We start from the raw sequence: 17290 nt of genomic DNA, 5'->3' as shown, positions 1-17290 counted from the left end.
AGGAACTACCATTTAATACATTTTTTCAGAACACAGTAATCATGTTGGTTGTAGTTACAGGGTACAGCACATCTCTAAAGCTTATTCTTTTATGACAGCAGTTTATGTCTGTTACATAATAACTTCATCACCCCACCTGTGGCAATCTCCATACCCTCCATCAAGGTTGCAGGACACATTGACTCCCTTCAGCACATCCTTCACATGGTCGTGTGCTTCTGGCCCAGCCTCCGCAGGGCCTCCTTCACATCCTTGTTTCGTAGACTGTAGATGAGGGGATTGAGCATTGGGATGACCAGCGTGTAGAAGACAGAGACCACCTTGCCCTGCTCCATGGACTCAATTGCTCCTGGCTGGGCATACATGACAAAGAGAGTCCCAAAAAAGAGAGTCACTGCAGTCATGTGGGAGCCACAGGTGGAGAAGATCTTGCGTCTCCCAGTTCCTGAGCGCATCCTCAGGATGGTCACTGTAATGTAGCCATAGGAGATGAGGATCACAATCGTCACAGCCACTATGATGAGCCCACAGATGCCAAACAAGAGAAGTTCATTGATGGCCGTGTTGCCACAGGCGATCTGGAGCAGAGGGGGCACATCACAGAAGAAATGGTTGATGCGGTTGGAGCTGCAGAATGGGAGGTGGAATGTGAAGCTGGTCTGCACAACAGAGTTGAAGCAGCCTCCACAGTAGGCACCCAGCAGCAGGCGAGTGCAGGCAGACTGGCACATGGTGATGGGGTAACGCAAGGGGTTACAGATGGCCATGAAGCGGTCATAGGCCATGACACCCAGGAGGAAGCCTTCAGTTGTGGCCAGCAAGGAGAAAAAGAAAAACTGGGTGGCACATCCTGCAAAGGTGATGACCTTGGACGAGGAGAAGAAGTTGGCCAGTGCATTTGGGGCAATGACAGATGAGTAGCACAAGTCCACAAAGGAGAGGTTCTTGAGAAAGAAGTACATTGGGGAGTGCAGGCGGGCATCCAGGGTGATAACGATGATCATGAGGAGGTTACCCAGCACAGTCACCATGTACAGGGCGAGGAACACAGCAAAGAGCAGGGCCTGGGTCCTAAGGCCACCTGCAAATCCCTCCAGCACAAAATCTTGAAAGTAGACCTTGGAGAGGTTTCCATTATTGTGCAATGGCATGAGCCTCAGTCCTCCCGACGGGAATTACCCCTCCTTGTTGGCAAAATAAGTGGGTCAAGCTAAACTCCTGCTGAAGACTATTTAGAACAGATAAACAACAACAAAAAATCTAGTTGAAGATATAATGGAGTTAATGGTTTAGCAAAGAATTAATAAACAAAATTCAAGATAGACGCATAGGTCCAAGGATTTCAATACTGAAGATTTCTTCTTCCCTTCATTCCTAAGCCAATTGTGAAGAGGAATCTGATAGCCAGGTGGTTCAGCAGTGAGATTTTCCCTGTCTTCCAGAGCTAATGTGATAATGATTGGTTACTACTGGAGCAGCCAGGATGCACCATGGGAGTGAGTTAAATCAGGAGTAAGTATGCAGCTGAGCTTCTGACCATTTCAATCACTGATAGTATATTAAGACACGATCTGAATGCTATGCTCTAAAACCCTGCAAAAATAAACATATATCAAGTTGAAGACATGTTATCCTAGACTGCAGATGTTTTCTCTAAAAGTTTTTGTAACTACTGCCAGACAGAATTAAAAAATTGAATTCCTGTAATAAAAATTAAAATTACCTGACCATAGAGAAACCCCAAGAGGTTTCCGATTTTGGTGTAACACATATGTAAATTTTATATAAAGTTATTATTTTAAAGAATGAAAGATGAGCGATGCCTGGGTGGCTCAGTGGTTAGGGCCTGCCTTTGCCCCAGGGCGTGATCCTGGAGTCCCGGGATCGAGTCCCACGTTGGGTTTCCTGCATGGAACCTGCTTCTCCCTATGCCTGTGTCTCTGCCTCTCTCTCTCTCTCTCTGTGTGTGTGTGTTTCTGTCTCTGTATCTCTCATGAATAATTTTTTTTAAAAAAGAATGAAAGTTGAGAGTTACAATCTTATTTGAAATTTGCAAGCAATAAAGAATAATATGTAACAGTTTAGAAGTACAATGGCTAAAATTAGGAACTCAATGAATGAATTTTAAAGATTAGCTAAGAAGAAAATTAGTGAACTAGAATACGGATCAGTGGAAAATACTCAGAGTGAAGTATTGAGAGACAAAAGAACAGAAAAAATCAGAAATGAGTGTTAGAGATCAACAACATAGAGATATACATATTATGAATTCCGTAAAAAGATTAAAGAGATTAATATGCTGAATCAGTGCTTGAAGAGTTAATGGCCAGGTGTTATCTCAAAACAATGAAAGATATTATTCTACAGATTCATTAACCTACAAAATCACCCCAGTGACAGTGGGTCCTTGACGGAGGGACCTGGGGGCTGATGCACAACACGCTCCTCCCCGGTGGCTCGTCCGCGTCCCCCTGGGAGCTTGTAAAAGCCTGAAGCCCAGGGTGCACCCCCCACCAGCTCGGTCAAGGGTGGGCCCCAGGCCCTGCACGCTGCTTCTCGGAGCGACCCAGACGGCCCCGTGAGCCGCGAGGTGGAGAAGCCCCAACGCGGGGTCCTCTGTGCAGCGACTGTGAGTCCCCGGCCCCGCTGCCCCCTCCCCGGCGGCTCAGGAGAGCTCTAGGAGCCCTCTGTCGCACGGGAAATGAAAGAGCCTCTGGGGAGCTAGTGGCCACAATGCACCACACCGGGCTCGTTTCCTTGCACTTCTGGAAGCAGGGACGCCCGAGACCAGGGTACCAGCGGGTTTCTCCAGGGCCTGTCTCCTTGGCTTGAGGAGGCTATCCCCGCCACCCGGGGCCCCCACATGGCCTCCCTCTATATGTATCTCCTTATAGGGACACCAGTCAGACTGGATTGGGTAACCTACAAAATCAAAGCAGCATTTATACAATGAACGCCACACTTGGACATATCATAGTAAAAATATTTAGAGTCAAAATAAAGAGAAAAGTATAAAAGCATTCTGAGAAAGAAAACAATCACTTCAGGGGCACCTAAGTGGAACAGTCGGTTAGGACTCTGATTCCTGGCTTCTGCTCAGGTTGTGATCTCAGAGTTGTGAGATTGGTTACCATGGCAGGCTCACATTCAGCACAGAATCTGTTTGAGACCCTCGCTCCCTTTCCCAGTGCCCCTCCTCTAAAATAAATAATAAAACCTTTCTTTACAAAAAAGACAAAAAAGAAGACATAGTCATTTCAATGTTTAAAGTTAGAAATAAGACTGACAATTGTCTTACCAGATTAAAAATAATGGAAGCCAAGGAAATATATTTTCCTTTCTTCAAAGAAAATAATTATCAACTATTATTCTGCATCTAGCCAAACATATCCTTCAGAACTCAAAGTGAATGTAGCTGTAACAATTAAGGAGTCAATCCATTTACAATTGTATCCAAAAGCATAAGATACCTAGGAATAAACCAACCAAAGAAGTAAAGGATCCATACCCTAAAAATACAGAACACTTGTGAAAGAAATTGAGGAAGTCACAAAGAGATGGAAAAATATTCCATCCTCACAGATTGGAAGAATTAATATTGTGAAAATGTCTCTGCTACCCAGGGCAATTTACACATTCAATGCAATCCCTATCAAAATCCCATGGACTTGGGGGCAGCACCGGTGGCTCAGTGGTTTAGCACCGCCTTAGATCAGCTTAGGGCATGATCCTGGAGACAGGGGATTGAGTCCCACGTTGGGCTCCCTGCATGGAGCCTGCTTTTCCCTCTCTCTCTCTCTCTCTTTCTCTTATGAATAAATAAATAAAATCTTTTAAAAATATCCCATGGGGATCCCTGGGTGGCGCAGCGGTTTAGCGCCTGCCTTTGGCCCAGGGCGCGATCCTGGAGACCCGGGATCGAATCCCACGTCAGGCTCCCGGTGCATGGAGCCTGCTTCTCCCTCTGCCTGTGTCTCTGCCTCTCTCTGTCTCTCTCTCTCTGTGTGACTATCATAAATAAATAAAAATTTAAAAAAAATAAAAATAAAAATATCCCATGGACTTTCATTAGGGAGTTGGAAAAAATAATCTTAAGATTTGTGTGGAGTCAGAAAAGACCCCAAATAGCCAGGGGGATATTGAAAAAGAAAACCAGAGCCGGTGGCATCACAATGCCAAGTTTCAAGTTGTACTACAAAGCTGTGATCATCAAGACAGTGTGGTGCTGGCACAAAAAGAGACACATACATCAATGGAACAGAATAGAGAACCCAGAAATGGGCCCTCAACTCTATGGTCGACTAATATTCAACAAAGCAGGAAAGACTATCCAGTGGAAAAAGGACAGTCTCTTCAATAAATGGTGCTGGGAAAATTGGACAGCCATGTGTAGCAGAACGAAACGAGATCATTGTCTGACACCAGACAAAGATAAACTCAAAATGGATGAAAGATCTAAACGTGAGACAAGAATCCATCAAAATCCTAGGGGAGAACACAGGCAACACCCTTTTTGAAGTTGGCCACAGTAACTTCTTGCAAGATCTATCTATGAAGGCAAGAGAAACAAAAGCAAAAATGAACTATTGGGACTTCATCAAGATAAGAAGCTTCTGCACACCAAAGAAACAGTCAACAAAACTCAAAGACAACCTACAGAATGGGAGAAGATATTTGCAAATTACCTATCAGATCAAGGGCTAGTTTCCAAGATCTATAAAGAACTTATTAAACTCAACAGCAAAGAAACGAACAGTCCAATCATAAAATGGGCAAAAGACATGAAGAGAAATCTCACAGAGGAAGACATAGACATGGCCAACAAGCACATGAGGAAATGCTCCGCATCACTGGCCATCAGGGAAATACAAATCAAAACCACCAGAAGATCCCACCTCACACCAGTGAGAATGGTGAAAATGAACAAGATGGGAAACAACAGATGTTGGAGAGGATGTGGAGAAAGAGGAACCCTCTTGCACTGTGATGGGAATGTGACCTGGTGCAGCCACTCTGAAAACTGTGTGGAGGTTCCTCAAAGAGTGAAAAATAGACCTGCCCTACGACCCAGCAATTGCACTGCTGGGGATTTACCCCAAAGATACAGATGCAGTGAAATGCCGGGACACCTGCACCCTGATGATTCTAGCAGCAATGTCCACAGTAGCCAAACTGTGGAAGGAGCCTCGGTGTCCATCGAAAGATGAATGGATAAAGAAGCTGTGGTCTCTGTATACAATGGGATATTCCTCAGCCACTAGAAATGACAAATACCCACCATTTGCTTCGACGTGGATGGAACTGGAGGGTATTATGCTGAGTGAAGTCAGTCAGTCGGAGAAGGACAATCATCATATGGTCTCACTCATATGGGGAATATAAAAATTGTGAATGGGATTAAAGGGAAAGGAGGGGAACTGAATGGGAAATATCCAAGAAGGTGACAGAACATGGAGGCTCCTGGTTCTGGGAAACGAACAAAGGGTGGTGGAAAGGGAGGTGAGTGGGGGGAAGGGTGATTGGGTGACGGGCACTGAGGGGGGCATCTGACGGGATGAGCACTGGGTGTTATGCTATATGTTGGCAAATAGAACTCCAATAAAAAATATAAAAAAAAGGAGGAGGTGCAAGATGGCAGAAGAGTAGGGTCCCCAAATCACCTGTCCCCACCAAATTACCTAGATAACTTTCAAATCATCCTGAAAATCTACGAATTCAGCCTGAGATTTAAAGACAGAACAGCTGAAATGCTACAGTGAGAAGAGTTCCCGCTTCTATCAAGGTAGGAAGACAGGGGAAAAAGAAATAAACAAAAGGCCTCCAAGGGGGAGGGGCCCCGCGAGGAGCCGGGCTGAGGCCGGGTCGAGTGTCCCCAGGACAGGAGAGCCCCGTCCCGGAGAAGCAGGAGCTGCACCAACCTTTCTGGGCGGAAAGGGGCTCGCAGGGAGATGGAGCAGGACCCAGGAGGGCGGGGATGCCCTCGGGCTCCCGGGGACACTAACAGACACCTGCGCCCCGGGGGAGTGCGCCGAGCTCCCTAAGGGCTGCAGCGCGCACGGCGGGACCCAGAGCAGCTCGGAGGGGCTCGGGGGCGGCTCCGCGGAGGGGGCTGCGGGGTGGGAGCGTGATTCCAACAGCGCAGGCCCGGGAGCACAGGGCGCTGGGACACAGCCCAGGATCCGGCCTCCCCCGGGACAGGCAGAGGCCAGGAGGGACCAGGACAGCAAGGACGCTCCTGCCCCGAGCTGAGCAGATCAGCGGCCCCGCCCCGGAGCCTCCAGGCCCTGCAGACGGAGAGCTCCAGAGCTACTGCGGGGGCTGACTCCAGGGCTGCAGAGCTGGCCCCGCCACTGCGGTTATTCCTCCTGGGGCCTCACGGGGTGAACAGCCCCCACTGAGCCCTGCACCAGGCAGGGGGCTGAGCAGCTCCCCCAAGTGCTAACACCTGAAAATGAGCACAGCAGGCCCCTCCCCCAGAAGACCAGCTAGACGGACAAGTTCCAGGGGAAGTCAAGGGACTTAAAGTATACAGAATCAGAAGATACTCCCCCGTGTTTTTTTCTTTTCTTGTTTTTTTTCTTCTTTTTGATTTCTGATTCCTTCCCCCACCCCTTTTTTCACCTTTCTTTCTTTTTCTCTTTTTCTTCTTTTTTCCTTTTTTCTACCTTTTTTCTTTTTTCTTTTTTTTTCTTTCCTTCTCTCTCTCTCTTTTTCTCCTTTTCCCAATACAACTTGTTTTTGGCCACTCTGCACTGAACAAAATGACTAGAAGGAAAACCTCACCTCAAAAGAAAGAATCAGAAACAGTCCTCTCTCCCACAGAGTTACAAAATCTGGATTACAATTCAATGTCAGAAAGCCAATTCAGAAGCACTATTATAAAGCTACTGGTGGCTCTAGAAAAAAGCATAAAGGACTCAAGAGACTTCATGACTGCAGAATTTAGATCCAATCAGGCAGAAATTAAAAATCAATTGAATGAGATGCAATCCAAACTAGAAGTCCTAACGACGAGGGTTAACGAGGTGGGAGAACGAGTGAGTGACATAGAAGACAAGTTGATGACAAAGAGGGAAACTGAGAAAAAAAGAGACAGACAATTAAAAGACCATGAAGACAGATTAAGGGAAATAAACGACAGCTTGAGGAAGAAAAACCTATGTTTAATTGGGGTTCCCAAGGGCGCCGAAAGGGACAGAGGTCCAGAATATGTATTTGAACAAATCCTAGCTGAAAACTTTCCTAATCTGGGAAGGGAAACAGGCATTCAGATCCAGGAAATAGAGAGATCCCCCCCTAAAATCAATAAAAACCGTTCAACACCTCGACATTTAATAGTGAAGCTTGCAAATTCCAAAGATAAAGAGAAGATCCTTAAAGCAGCAAGAGACAAGAAATCCCTGACTTTTATGGGGAAGAGTATTAGGGTAACAGCAGACCTCTCCACAGAGACCTGGCAGGCCAGAAAGGGCTGGCAGGATATATCCAGGGTCCTAAATGAGAAGAACATGCAGCCAAGAATACTGTATCCAGCAAGGCTCTCATTCAAAATGGAAGGAGAGATAAAGAGCTTCCAAGTCAGGCAGAAACTGAAAGAATATGTGACCTCCAAACCAGCTCTGCAAGAAATTTTAAGGGGGACTCTTAAAATTCCCCTTTAAGAAGAAGGTCAGTGGAACAATCCATAAAAACAAGGACTGAATAGATATCATGATGACACTAAACTCATATCTGTCAATAGTAACTCTGAACATGAACGGGCTTAATGACCCCATCAAAAGGCGCAGGGTTTCAGACTGGATAAAAAAGCAGGACCCATCTATTTGCTGTCTACAAGAGACTCATTTTAGACAGAAGGACACCTACAACCTGAAAATAAAAGGTTGGAGAACCATTTACCCTTCAAATGGTCCTCAAAAGAAAGCAGGGGTAGCCATCCTTATATCAGATAAACTAAAATTTACCCCAAAGACTGTAGAGAGAGATGAAGAGGGACACTATATCATACTTAAAGGATCTATCCAACAAGAGGACTTAACAATCCTCAATATATATGCCCCGAATGTGGGAGCTGCCAAATATTTAAACCAATTAATAACCAAAGTGAAGAAATACTTAGATAATAATACACTTATACTTGGTGACTTCAATCTAGCTCTTTCTACCCTCAATAGGTCTTCTAAGCACAACATCTCCAAAGAAACGAGAGCTTTAAATGATACACTGGACCAGATGGATTTCACAGATATCTACAGAACTTTACATCCAAACTCAACTGAATACACATTTTTCTCAAGTGCACATGGGACTTTCTCCAGAATAGACCACATACTGGGTCACAAATCGGGTCTGAACCGATACCAAAAGATTGGGATCATTCCCTCATATTCTCAGACCATAATGCCTTGAAATTAGAACTAAATCACAACACGAAGCTTGGAAGGACCTCAAACACGTGGAGGTTAAGGACCATCCTGCTAAAAGATGAAAGGGTCAATCAGGAAATTAAGGAAGAATTAAAAAGATTCATGGAAACTAATGAGAATGAAGACACAACTGTTCAAAACCTTTGGGATGCAGCAAAAGCAGTCCTGAGGGGGAAATATATCGCAATACAAGCATCCATTCAAAAACTGGAAAGAACTCAAATACAAAAGCTAACCTTACACATAAAGGAGCTAGAGAAAAAACAGCAGATGGACCCCACGCTCAGCAGAAGAAGAGAGTTAATTAAAATTTGAGCAGAACTCAATGAAATCAAGACCAGAAGAACTGTGGAACAGATTAACAGAACCAGGAGTTGGTTCTTTGAAAGAATTAATAACATAGATAAACCATTAGCCAGCCTTATTAAAAAGAAGAGAGAGAAGACTCAAATTAATAAAATCATGAATGAGAAAGGAGAGATCACTACCAACACCAAGGAAATACAAACGATTTTAAAAACATATTATGAACAGCTATACGCCAATAAATTAGGCAATCTAGAAGAAATGGATGCATCCTGGAAAGCCACAAACTACCAAAACTGGAACAGGAAGAAATAGAAAACCTGAACAGGCCAATAACCAGGGAGGAAATTGAAGCAGTCATCAAAAACCTCCCAAGACACAAGAGTCCAGGGTCAGATGGCTTCCCAGGGGAATTCTATCAAACATTTAAAGAAGAAATCATACCTATTCTACTAAAGCTGTTTGGACAGATAGAAAGAGATGGAGTACTTCCAAATTCGTTCTATGAGGCCAGCATCACCTTAATTCCAAAACCAGACAAAGACCCTAAAAAAAAATTTATAGCTATAAACACCAACTTTAAAAATAAACATCTCAAATCAATAATTTAACTTTCCATCTTAGGAAAGAAAGGAGAAAGAGAATAAAATACCTCATAGCAAATAGAACAAATAAAGGTTAGAGTAGAGGTAAAAGAATTAGAGTAAAATAATTCAGAATATAGATGATACTAACATTTAGTTCTCTGAGAAGTTTAACCGACTTGGCAAACCGTCTGCTAGATTCACCCCCAAAAAGCAGAATACTTAAATTTCTAAGATCAGAAAAAAACAGAGACATGACTTCTGATGTTATAGAATTAAAAAGTATTATAAGAACATATTGGAATATGGCATGCCAACACATTAGCTAACCTAGATAGAATGACCAAATTCCCAGAAATAGACTAACATAACTGACTCAAGGAGAAATAGAAAATCCGAGCAGACATATAATAAACCGATTGAGTCAATAGTCACGTAACATTTCTAACAAAGAAAAATTTAGGAACAGATGGTTTCAGTGGTGACTTTTACCAGTATACAAGAATTAACACACTGGTACACCTCAAATTCTAAAAATTAGATGGGAGAAAACACTTCCTAATTCATTCCATAAGGCCTGTATTATTCTCATGCAAAGTGGAAACAAAGATAGTGCAAGAAAACGAGGCTACAGACAAATATCTCATATGAAGATAGATACAAAAATCCTTATCAAAATACTAAAAGCTAAATGCAGCAGAACTTCACAGGGATTATACAGCATAACCAAGTGAGAGTTATCCAGGAATACGAGAGTAGACCAATATACAAAAAAAATCACTCCATATAATACACCATAGACATGGAATTCAGGGGGAGAAACTACATGATCATCTTAGGAGATCCAAAAAAGTACAAATCATTGTGGAAAGATGAAGAGGACCCACATCAATGCGAGGATATCCCATGATCATGGACTGGAGGATTTACTAATGTCAAGATGTAGTACTCCTCATGTTTACATATAGATTCAATGTAATCCTATCAAAATCCAATTACCGTTTTATATTTCGTGGGTTTTTTTTGGCAAAAATTGACCCTAAATGGCTGAAAAAATATATGAAGAGACCAAAGTAAGAGGACTGACACTTCCTGATTTCAAAACTGACTTTGAAGCAGTGTTGTGCTTGCACGAGGATAGACATAGAGCAATGGAATAGAATCAAAATACAGAAATAAACTCACCTGTGATTTTCAACGAGGGGCCCAAGGGCACCATCCAACAGTGAAAAAAGAGTATTTTTCATAAATGTTGAGGAAAAAAGTGTATAATCCACATGCAAAAGAATGAATTAAGAGCTTTACCTCACACCACATACAAAAATTAACTAAAAATGGACAAATACCTAAATGCTTGTGCTAAAACTATAAAACTATATAGTGAGGTGAAATAGACATCAGTATCAATTATTGTGACTTGGGATTAGTCAGCAATTTCCTATATGACATCAAAGTACAGACTACAAAATAGGAGAATCAAAACTAAAATATGATAAAATAGACCAATTGAACTTCTTCTAAATTAAAATCTTGTGCATCAAAGGACACTCTCAAGACGATGAAGACAAAAATCTATATTAAGGTAAATACTTTTGACAATTGATACATATCTAATAAGGATAAAATATCCATGGAATATACAGAATTCCTCCAACTCAGCAACAAAAACACAGTCAAATGTTTAACTGGGCAAAGGGTTTGCATGGGCATTTCTCGAAAGATATATACAACTGGCCAATAAGTTAAAGAGACATTATTCAATGTCGTTAGTCAAGAGGGAACTGTGGAACAAAACCCCTATGAGATTCCACTTTGTTAGAATGGTTACAATTATTTTTAAAGACTGAGGAGAACAAGGGTTGGTGAGAATTTGGAAAATAGAACCTTCATATCCGGCAGGTACAAATATAAGAGTGGCACAGCCTCTGTAGAAAGTAGTCTTGCCATCCCTCAAAAAGTTAGACACAGGGTTTCCCTATGACCCACCCTAATCCACATGTAGGGATATGCCCAGGAGAGTTGACAATATACGTTCACACACAAGCCTGTTCACAAGTGTTCATAGTAGCAATATTCGTAATAGCTAAAAAGCTAATGGAAGCTGAATGTCCATCAAATGGTGAAGAGATAAACAAAATGTGAAATATTCATACAGCGAAACAATATTCATCCACAAAAGAAATAAAGTTCTTGTGTGTGTGTGTGTGTGTGTGTGTGTGGTGAGGGGGGTGGTTAGGGAGGGAGCACACAGGTGAGCAGGAGGAGGGGCAGAGGGAGAGAAGGGGAGAGGGGGAATCTTAAGCAGAATCCAGGCCCAGCATGGAGCCCAATATGGGGCTTGACTCACAACTCTGAGATCATGAGCTGAGCCCAAATCAAGAGTCGGATGCTGAACTGACCGAACCACCCAAGTTCCCTGAAAGAAATAAAGTTCTAGTACAAGATATATCATGGATGAGCCTTGAAAAAATTATGCTAAATAAATGAAGCTTGGCACAAAAGCCTGAATATTCTGTAAATTCATTTTATAAAATATGCAGAAGAGGGACAGAAGTGCATTTGTATTTGCCAAAATATGGTTGGGAGAGGGAAGGGAGAGTGCTGATGGGAATAGGGTTTCTTTGGGTGATGAAACTCTTCTGGAACCAGAGAGATGAACGCTGTGGATACAATAAAAAATGAAAGACCATGCTTATTTGTACACTGAACTGGAAAAAATGTCATGTGAGCTTTGTTCCTCAATTTAAGATTTTATTTATTTATTTTTTAAAATAAATTTATTTTTTATTGGTGTTCAAATTGCCAACATACAGAATAACACCCAGTGCTCATCCCGTCAAGTGCCCACCTCAGTGCCCGCCACCCAGTCACCCTCACCCCCCGCCCTCCTCCCCTTCCCTTCCACCCGCCCATCTCCCCCCTTCCACCACCCCTAGGTCGTTTTCCAGAGTTAGGAGTCTTTCATGTTCTGTCTCCCTTTCTGATATTTCCCACTTATTTTTTCTCCTTTCCCCTTTATTCCCTTTCACTATTTTTTATATTCCCCAAATTTAAAATTTTAAGAATACAATGAAGGTGAAATAAGAACACTTACCAGCATTTTATTTTTTAATTTTTGTATAGATTTATTTTTTATTGGTGTTCAATTTGCCAACATATAGAAGAACACCCAGGGCTCCTCCCATCAAGTGCCCCCCTCAGTGCCCGTCACCCAGTCACCCAACCCTCCGCCCACCTCCCTTTCTACCACCCCTAGTTCGTTTCCCAGAGTTAGGAGTCTCTCATGTTCTGTCTCCCTTTCTGATATTTCCCACTCATTTTTTCTCCTTTACCCTTTATTGCCTTTCACTATTTTTTATATTCCTCAAATGAATGAGACCATATCATGTTTGTCTTCTCCAATTGACTTATTTCACTCAGCATAATACCCCCAGTTCCATCCACGTTGAAGCAAATCTTACCAGCATTTTAAACTGAGAGAATTTAATTGAAGCATATCAAATGGATAAAAATTCACGAGTTTATAATACTGAAAATAAAAACCCCTTCATTGGCTTCTTTGGAGTATGATGCAGAGGGAAGCCACACAGTGACCCTCACAGTGAGGAAATCAATGTTTAGAGGGATTTTTCCTTTACAGAATATTGCAACTAATAAATGAAAATTGAAGTACAGAATTTGAATATTATCATCTGATAAACCCATAATGAAACAACAAGTTTAGGTAAGATTACTTATGGCTACTGTTACTACAGGACAAGAGATGCAGCCAGGTGGACCTCTCAGTGGAAGTACACTCAACACTTATGAAATATTCCTGCCAGAAAAATCAGTCATGAGTCCGACTGAGCCTCTAGGACCTACCAGTTACTGGAAATAAAAGGAACAACAGAATACGCTAATCAACCCTACAGGGACAAGGTCAGCAAAATCTGTCGTGTGTGAGAAGCTTTGCAGGATAAACCATCTGTTTGTTCAATAAAGAAGGTGAGTAGTAATATTGAAATGAAAATAGAGGGACAGGAAGCCAGTGAATGAGAGGTTTTAGAGGCATCATGAGAACATGGAGTAAGGATGTTATGAATCCTGTTCCAAAACATACCAGAAAGGACAAATGAGTCAATCAGGACAATTGAAACACTAAATGGCAATTCTATAATATTAAGAATTCATTATTAATTGTTTAAAGGATAATAGTAACATCAGAGTTGTCTTTCTTTAAAGTCTTCAATGTTTAAAGGGATTAGTTATGATGGGCTCTAGGTTGATAATATTGAAGTTGGTGGGTGCGATAGGTAATCCATTACTGCTCTAGTTTCATGTCCGTGTGTTTGAGAACAGCCATAATAAAGAGAGGCATGCATCTAAACATAAATAAAATAAAACTAAGTTAAGAGAATTTGTCTCACACAGGAGGAAAAGCAGACGTGACCTTTAGATAGCAGGATACTGACCTTGAGGGTGAGGAGAGCTCAGAGATGGCATAAAGAATGAAGATTATAAAAAAGGGCCCCAATATGGATACACCTAAATAAATACAGATTTTATGCAATGCACATCAGGTTGAAAATGCAGAAAGTAAAGTACACCACACCAAAGACAGGTAATTGGGAGTAAATATGTAGAGTTGAAAGGGTTTCCTCATTGTTCAGGGAGTCAATAACTATACTAACGTAGGTTGTATTAGATCAAAATGTAAGTTGTAATCTGTTTGCCACCCCTAACAAAAGAAAAAAGAGCAAATGGAAGTAAAACGTAGAGCTAATATAATAAAGGTGGAATAATACTTTTCAATGAATGTTAAAAAAAAACGGAGAAAGAAATAAAGAGCACTAAAGAACATGGTATACATAAAGCCTAAATTTATCTGTATTATGTGAAGGACTAAACTGTCTTGTGTACAACATGATTGAAGTGAAATTTCCAATGAAAAGTTGTGTGCTAGTAGGCAGGTTGAAGAAACAAAACTTAAAAATATGCAATCGGAGAAGGACAAACATTATATGTTCTCATTCATTTGGGGAATATAAATAATAGTGAAAGGGAATACAAGGGAAGGGAGAAGAAATGTGTGGGAAATATCAGAAAGGGAGACAACATAAAGACTCCTAACTCTGGGAAAAGAACTAGGGGTGGTGGAAGGAGAGGAGGGCGGGGGTTGGGGGTGAATGGGTGACGGGCACTGAGGGGGGGCCCTTGGTGGGATGAGCACTGGGTGTTATTCTGTATGTTGGCGAATTGAACACCAATAAAAAATAAATTTCTTATTAAAAATAATATGCAATATTAAGAGATATAAAAAGCAAACATAAAATGTTGAAAATGAAGGTGATGGGAACATACACAGCAAAATAATATTTTAGCAAAAACCACACACCACCACAGTTACTATACTAACCAGAAAGCCGACTTCAAAGTGGAAAAACCAGCTGAGAAGAGGACACTTCACAGTGATGAGAAACATTTGGTTCCCCTGAGACGGGCAACTGTGTTAAACGTGTGAGCACCTGCCAGAAGAGTCTCAGGATATACAAAACAAAACTGGGCACTTATGGGAGAAAAGTACAAATCCACAACTATGTGAGAGATTTTAACCCCCTCCCTTGGAACTGATAGAACAATCACACAAGGTGCCAACCTGGATACGGAACGTTTAGGCAGTAGCATAGTGACCATAACTTAATGGAGCACGGCACCCAACAGCAGGATGTATATTCTTTGTTTTCTTTTTCCTAAAAGGTTTTGTTTAAAGTCTAGTATAGTTAAGAGAGTATAATATTAGTTTCAGGCATACAGTATAGTGATTCAGCCCTTCTATACAGCACCTGGTGCTCATCACGACAGGTGCACTTCTTCATTCCCATCGCCTGGAGCCCCCCGTCCCCCACCTACCTCCCCTCTCTTACCCTCAGTGTGTTCTCTGTAGTTCAGAGTCTGTTTTCTGCTTTGCTTCTTTCCTTTCTTCCCCTATGTTCATTTGTTTTGTTTCTGAAATTCCACACATGAGTGAGATCATATGATAATTTTCTCTGACTTCATTCACTTAGCATAGGACCCTCTATATCCATCCATGTTATTGTAAATGGCAAGACTTCATGGGTTTTTATGGCTGAGTAATACTGCATTGCATGTATATGTCACCTCTTTATCAATCAGTCAGAGGATGTACATTATTTTCAAGAGTATAAAGAACATATTAACACATTGGTTATATTCTGGATTCATTGCCGCTTTCAACAAATTTCAAAGGACTGAAGGTGTAAAAAATATATTTGTGTGCAATTTATATGAAACCAGGCCAAAAGTAAATCACAAATAGAACATTTTAAAATCCTATTGTATTTTTAATTTTAAAAGTACTTCTAAGTAAGCCATGGGTGTAAACAAGAATTATGAAATATAGAAATCGCATAAGATGAGTAACAAAAGTAGTAGCTTGGATGCATTATCGTCTGTGTTTAAAGACAAATTTATAGGCTTAAGTCCATATGTAAGAAAAGTAGAAAAACAGGAAATAGTATTGGTCTAAAAATATTATAAAAATAATTGTTAATGAAATCCCAAGGTCTCATTCATTTGGGTAATATAAATAATAGTGAAAGGGAATAGAGGGGAAGGGAGAAGAAATGGGTAGGAAATATCAGAAAGGGAGACAGAATATGGAAGACTCCTAACTCTGGGAAATGAACTAGGGGTGGTGGAAGGGGAGGAGGGCGGGGGATGGGGGTGAGTGGGTGGCGGGCACTGAGGTGGGCACTTGACGGGATGAACACTGGGTGTTATTCTGTATGTTGGCAAATTGAACACCAATAAAAATAAATTTATTATTAAAAAGAAAGTTCTTTCATCCAAAAAAAAAAAGAAAAAAAAAAAGAAAAGAAATCCCAAGAAAATGGAAGGGAAGAAAGTAAAGAAGAAAAAAAAATTTTTAATGGCAAGATTTCATTCTTTTGTTTTTCTTTTTTTAATTAATTACTTTATTTATTCATAAAGACAGGGAGAGAGAGAGGCAGAGACACAGGCAGAGGGAGAAGCAGGCTCCATGCAGGGAGCCTGACGTGGGACTCGATCCAGGGTCGCCAGGATCACGCCCTGGGCTGCAGGAGGCGCTAAACCGCTGCGCCACCAGGGCTGCCCAGAAAATTTATTAAATACAAAACAGACATACACCAGAGAGATGTTATAACAAAAGGTGATAATTTGGGATGACTGATCGAATAACAAGACTTTTGAGGGATGAAGGAGAAAAGGCAGAAATTACTGAGGTCGGGAATAAAAGGAGGTTATCACTGAGATCCTTGAATCGGAGTGGATCGTGACAGAGTGTTTTCATAAACTTGAAAAGTTGTGGAATTTGCAAACCACTAGAAAGATATCCCCCAACCCAAATGCCCAAATAACAAGGTTGAAGATCTGTAAGTTTCATAATTCTTGAGAAATGTGATATGTATTGTAAAATCTTTCCATGGAAAAGGTTCCAGGACTAGATGGCTTTGCAGTGGAAAGTAAATACCTTTACTATGACCAAATCTACCAAAACTGAATCTTACACAAAATCTTCAAAACAATAGAAGGAAAATTTCCATGTTATTTTATGAGGCCCATGTAATATTAATGCCAAACTCTAACAAGGATATTATAAGAAATTTTTTACAATTACACTATCTCAATCACAAGTATATAAGCAAATTTACCAAACAAAATCTGATTAAGTACCATATAAAAGTCACGGTATGCCCAACACCAAGTGTCTGTATTCCAGGAATGCATAAACTGTAGAGAGAAACCAAAGTAGACTTAAGTAACATGGTGGGATTCCAGATCCCCAAACCGGAACACTCAATATTGCAAAGATGCCAGTTCTCCCCACAGTGAAGTGAGTCACTGTGATTTTTTATTGTGGAATCTGAAGAGGTGATCCTAAAACCATGTTGAATTTTGCAACACTAGTGTTTCCAAGACAGTTTTGAGAAA

General features: G+C 41.3%; 1 protein-coding gene across 1 annotated transcript; it reads right to left on the bottom strand.

The window, feature by feature from the left end:
• Positions 1-81: 81 nt before the first annotated feature.
• On the bottom strand, positions 82-14927 carry LOC144296349 (olfactory receptor 9S13-like). Its single transcript, XM_077869489.1, has 2 exons — positions 14715-14927; positions 82-1593 (listed from the first exon to the last, which is right to left on the bottom strand). Exon 2 carries the CDS (start codon positions 1149-1151, stop codon positions 201-203), a length of 951 nt encoding a protein of 316 aa, XP_077725615.1. The 5' UTR covers positions 1152-1593; positions 14715-14927; the 3' UTR covers positions 82-200.
• Between the last annotated feature and the right edge of the window lie 2363 nt (positions 14928-17290).

The sequence above is a fragment of the Canis aureus genome, chromosome 24 (genome assembly GCF_053574225.1).
Source record: "Canis aureus isolate CA01 chromosome 24, VMU_Caureus_v.1.0, whole genome shotgun sequence".
Taxonomy (NCBI): domain Eukaryota; kingdom Metazoa; phylum Chordata; class Mammalia; order Carnivora; family Canidae; genus Canis; species Canis aureus.
The sequence above is the reverse complement of the archived record's forward strand: the minus strand, read 5'-3'. Positions and strand labels throughout refer to the sequence as shown.